The 5000-nt window shown below is 45.3% G+C and overlaps 1 protein-coding gene across 23 annotated transcripts in view; it reads right to left on the bottom strand.

The window, feature by feature from the left end:
• The window catches only part of EBF3 (EBF transcription factor 3), a gene marked incomplete at its 3' end in the record, with an annotated part of 669366 nt that overhangs the window by 640898 nt on the left and 23468 nt on the right, over positions 1 to 5000 (bottom strand). For 21 of the 23 annotated variants that reach the window (XM_079977373.1, XM_079977384.1, XM_079977391.1 and 18 more), the window contains 2 exons: positions 4951 to 5000; positions 4079 to 4134 (listed from right to left, as the gene is read on the bottom strand). The exon at positions 4951 to 5000 is cut by the window's right edge and continues 14 nt beyond it. In XM_079977373.1, coding sequence (XP_079833499.1) covers positions 4079 to 4134; positions 4951 to 5000 — 106 coding nt within the window. Of the gene's footprint in view, positions 108 to 568; positions 696 to 4078; positions 4135 to 4950 lie in introns of those variants that run through there. The other 2 variants (XM_079977388.1, XM_079977387.1) reach the window with 2 other exon arrangements.

Below are 5000 nucleotides of genomic sequence, written 5' to 3'. Positions count from 1 at the left end.
CTCCCATGAAAAACCAATACAAGCACTGTATGGTGCAGGTTTGTAAGATCGGGCCTTTTCCCAGCCAGGCTTTTCCCTATAGGGAACCAGTTGGATGTGATCGACTTTCCTCTTACATACACACTTTGACACGGCCAAAAGCTGAGGTGGCAGCTTTTTGATTGTTTTTGCTTTTTGTTGGGGCTTTTTTCCAATTTACCTTTTTAAAAGCTGTGTCAGAAAAAGCTGCAAATGAAAAAAAAATGTAATATATAAAAAAACAATTTTGTGGTAACATGTTATTCCAATTAGAAGCATTAGCGCTATACTTTATACACCCCCTGGGGTTTGGATTAACAAGCAGCACCAAAAGAAACATTATTCCTTACCTAAAAGCACAAAGCTTTGCCTTAGTTTTTGGACTCAAGGAAAGTGCCGTTTGGACAGCACTGGTTTCCAAAAGTTTCAGTTACAAGATTATTAACTCTCAAGTCTTTGCACTCAGACCTTTAGAACATTCTCAACGGTTAAAGAATACAGCCTGCCAATTTTATTTTATTGTATTTTTGTTAAGTTTGGAGCTTGTTACCTGCTCATTAGAAGGGCTTTATGGCTATTGCTCATGCAGGGATCATGATCCAATCCTGTTCTTTTTCCAAAAAAGCACTAAGTTCATTGCATCATTTAAAGGACAAGGGTGGTATATTAATTAGAAGCAGCAACCTAAAGATGGGACGCCACAACACTTTTTGTGGTCATGTCAATGCCAATGCTTTTCAACGGCTCCAACCTAAGAGCAGCGTGATAGGTGAAACCAGATGGACTGGATGCAAAGGACTGAGTCTTTTATAGGAGAAAGAGGGGTTCCCCAGTCACTGAGGCTGTGGCCCTTTCTTATATATTTTATGAGGCATTCTTTCCCAAACAGCGTCCCTTACAGCGGGTTACGCGCATTTTGAATTAGGTACGAAAGCGGCTATTTCCTTCCGTCTCCCACAACACACACACACACTTTTCCTGATCAAAACAAGAAGTGTCTAGCCGCCTTGAGGAATCCCAGAAGCATGCACAACAATATGGTTATTATCGGCCTGATATTTGGGGAAGAAAGTGCTAATGGGCAATCTGGTGTTTATTTTGAAACTGCTAACAATGATTTTTCTTGGGTAAAAAAGGCAAGTGTGTCTGGGCACACGGTTGAGTGGGTTTTGAGCAGAGGCTCTAACAGATGGTGTGGAGCTATAGGTGCGCTTTCTCTCTCCCGCGCGCGCTCTGTCTCTCTCTCTCGCCCCCCTCCGCTCTCCAGACTTAGGGGAACCGTCGTGCCTGACCGGACTGTGAGCAGCAGCAGCAGCAGCAGGAGGAGGAGGAGCGGCGGCGGCGGCGGCAGCAGCCTGGCTGCACCAGGCAGCTCATGGAAAGGCTTTTCCGCTTTCTACCCGCTCCTGCCCCTCCCCCAGCCCAGCCTCCCCTGGAGAATGAGAGAGACACACAGAGCGAGCGGGGGAGAGAGAGAGAGAGCTCTCGGCGCGCGCTGCTTTTTGCCTCGCAGGCTCCCCTGGAGAGCTTTCCCGCGCGCGCCGGCTTCCCTTCGCCCAAACAAGCGCCGCGTTCAAGGCTCCTTCCTCGAGAAGGCCGCAGCCGAGCTGTGCGTTTCCACAAGCCCCTACCACCTCGCAAAGAAATCGGTGCTTTCCTCTCTCTCTCTCTCTCTCTCTCTCTCTCCTTCCCTGCCTCGCCTGCTTTGCCTCAACGCCCCCCCCTCCCGCTTTTTCCCCTTTACACAGCCTGGGCCTCAGCCGTCTGTGCTCCATGAGGTCACTTGCTTCCATTCCCATTACTGCGGGCTCTCTCTCTTTTTTTTTTTTTTTGCCTCCTTTTGCAAAGGGGGCTGTGTGAGGTGGGAGAAAAAAAAGGGGGGGGGAGGTTGGAAGAAGAACCGCTCGAGGCACACGAATACATGTAATTTCCAGGCCCCGCCATTCACCGCCTCGGCCACCACTCCTTCCCCAACACCAAGTGTGGGGAAGGCAGGCATCTCTTCTTTTCTTTCCCCCCACCTACCTACTGCGTTTGCTACCCACTTTGAGCCACTTTTTTGCTTGTTGACAAGGCCACGGTGGGTAGCTTGCGCGTGTCCTTTTCCCCAAGGAAAGCCTGCAAAAGTCCTCGTCACTGAAGCGGGGACATGGCCTAGTTTCCCCCAAGTTGTCTAAAGCAGGTACCAGTGTGGAGAAGCCTGAAGAAATATATGACACCGCAGACATAACAAGCAGTCAGTGGCTGCGAATGTTTGTTGTTGCAGCACGCCATATAACTTCTGGTGATTGTTACTTCGCCTCTGATGAATCCGCGTATTTAGATGTGATTTATTTTTTATTTTGTAGCACCAACAGAAATCCATAAACTGTCGGTTCAGCGCCATTGACTCTTTGATCAGTTACTGGGCTATCTCTCCCCCTCCCCCTCTTTCCTCCCCGTCAGCGAAGAGAGATTAAAAGCCTGTATTTTCAGCACTGGTGCTACTGCAAAGATCCGTAGCTTCAATTACCAATAAAAGTGTGCTTGAAAATGTTAGCCTCTTTCCTTTCTCTCTCCCTCTCTATTCAAGAGCATCAAAACTTGCAGAGCTGCCTATAGTACCCTCTTAATTAGCCTACAGCGATTTCCGAAAACATTTAGCTGCTATGTACAAAGGAAATAAAAAGTCATTGTCAACTCGAGAGCGCTCCAGAGTTTAAAAGGGTGCCTCTCTGTAACCTATTGAAATAATTATTGGAGGGCACAACGCCTCCGTCTTTGTCAGAGGACTGGGGTTTGCCTGTCAGGTTGGGTTTTCTCCAAAAGAGCACCATTCATTTAACTGCGGAGGGCATTTAAATCTAACCCTATTTTTGTCAAGATCGCTATAAACTTTCTGGTGAGGAGAGGAGAGACTGCTTGGAAGCTTAACGGAGCTGGAATTGTGTCCCAGGCCACATATTCCCAAAGCCCTGCCCTTTGTTTTTGATACCTTTTACATTTTATTTTTTTATTGTTATTTTTCAAATGATGCCAGAGAAAGCGAGTTTCTCTTCGTGCACCATTGCAAGGAGAGACAAAAAATGCACTAGGCATTTATATACAGTACTAAACACCCCCGGAATTCTCTATTTTTTGAGGGGCACATGTTCCCCTCGTTTACATGTGTGGAAACATTATCTTTTTCTGAAAAAACCGGGAAAGCAGCAAATGACTCTCTCGGGAAAATAAAAGAAGATTTAAAAGTTGAGCCATCCAGTAGCTAACAGGCAGCTTTTGGGATGGGGGGGGGACAGTTCCTTGCCTTTAATTGCCTTGGAGGAGTCCTGATAACACTGTAGTTATCCTCGAGAAAGTTGGCCAAGACAGGTTAAATAATTTAATAAGGACCTGCTTGTAATTATGTTATTTACAAGGGATGACAGAGGTTTGAGAAAGAAACAGGAGCTGATCTCAGGGAAAATGGACGGGTTTGGGTGACCCCTGGAGCATAGAGCTTGAATTATGGAGATGGGGGACTGCGAGGTGAATCCGGACTAGTGGAGAACAAGATGACTTTTCACCTCAACACATTTAACTTTTACATCCCAAATAAACGTCTCGCGAGACTAAATCATCCCATTTGAAAAAGAAAAAGAGAGGGCAGAGGAGAGGAGGAGGGAAGGAAAGCTGCTTCCTTCGATTCCAGCGCGTCCGGATTAAGAGACAATTTCCCTTTTTGTCATCGGTCTTAACAAAATTAATCCCCCAGGTTGTTTTAAAATAAAATTGGGGGAACACTGGAGCAGTTGCCCTCCCCGGTCACTTCTTCTTTCCCTGATATCTAGCAGATGGAAATCTGGCATTAAAAGGCAGCGCATTCATAACAGCTTCCTGATAGTAACAGTAATAATAATAAAACTAGTTTGCTTTCGAAGTATTTGTCAACCGTATGGGAATTTAGCTAACATGTCAAGGGGGCTCGGGGAAGGATAGGCGTGCCATCAAGAGCCAAGGAGAGTCCCATTCCCTCGGAGGTGGGAGTCAGACACAAACTCAGCAGCTCACACAACTCTTAAAAAAGCTTAAACTTTCTCACCTGTTTGGTCATGGAATCTATTAGCCGAACGTACAAATCCTGTTCCGTTCTAACTCCTGCGTATGGGGGAGGAAAAGCAAAAACAAAACGAGAGACCCATTTATTGTCAGAAACGAAGTGCGTGGTGAGCAAGGCAAAGCTACACAGATAACACAATGGCTACACGAAGACACTCAGCTGGACGCTGGGTGCAATAAAAACGCATGTGAGAGAGGGAGATTCAAATAAAAATAATCTAGTCTGCAGGTTGTCGCTGCCTAGCATGTATGGCCACAGAAACATGAGACAGTTGCCTTGACTGAGATAACTGAAGTATGCATGTTTCACCAAAGTGGCCTGCGTTATCATAAAGTAACCCCCCCACCCCACCCCAAAGACAACACAAGAAATAAAGGTTGATTGCTCGGGTTTCCGATCCCTATTTCCCTTTGTCAATATTTGCCATCCAACTTCCTGATTCTTTTGGTGTGGAATCATGTACATCTGGCATGATGGAGCTAGGCAGTCACAAGAATTAACATTAATTTGCGAAGCTGGGTTTGGATCTCTTAAAAGTGATGTTGTGCTGGAGCAGATATTGATTTGGGGCATTTCGCTTGTTTGTGTGTTTGTGTGTGTGTGTTTTAACTTTCTACTTCAAGACCAGCCGGTTAATCATGTAAAGTACCATTGACTTATTGATCGCTTATGTTTTGTTTTCCTTCTATGCCATAAGAAGAGTCGTGTTCACAGTCATGTAATTTTAATCTCAAAATCTTTATATCCTTTGTTTGTTTTTTTTGTTTAAAGTGCTCCAGAAAGAGTGTAGCAATTTTCGTGCATATACAGGTAAAACAACAACAACAAGGATGCAGCGAGGAATAAAAACTTACCATTACTGTACAATAACTGGAGTTTATAGTGAATTCCATTGTTAGTTTTT

The sequence above is a fragment of the Podarcis cretensis genome (genome assembly GCF_951804945.1).
Source record: "Podarcis cretensis genome assembly, chromosome: 5".
Classification (NCBI taxonomy): domain Eukaryota; kingdom Metazoa; phylum Chordata; class Lepidosauria; order Squamata; family Lacertidae; genus Podarcis; species Podarcis cretensis.
Note: the sequence above shows the minus strand (reverse complement) of the source record. Positions and strands in the feature narration are given on the sequence as shown.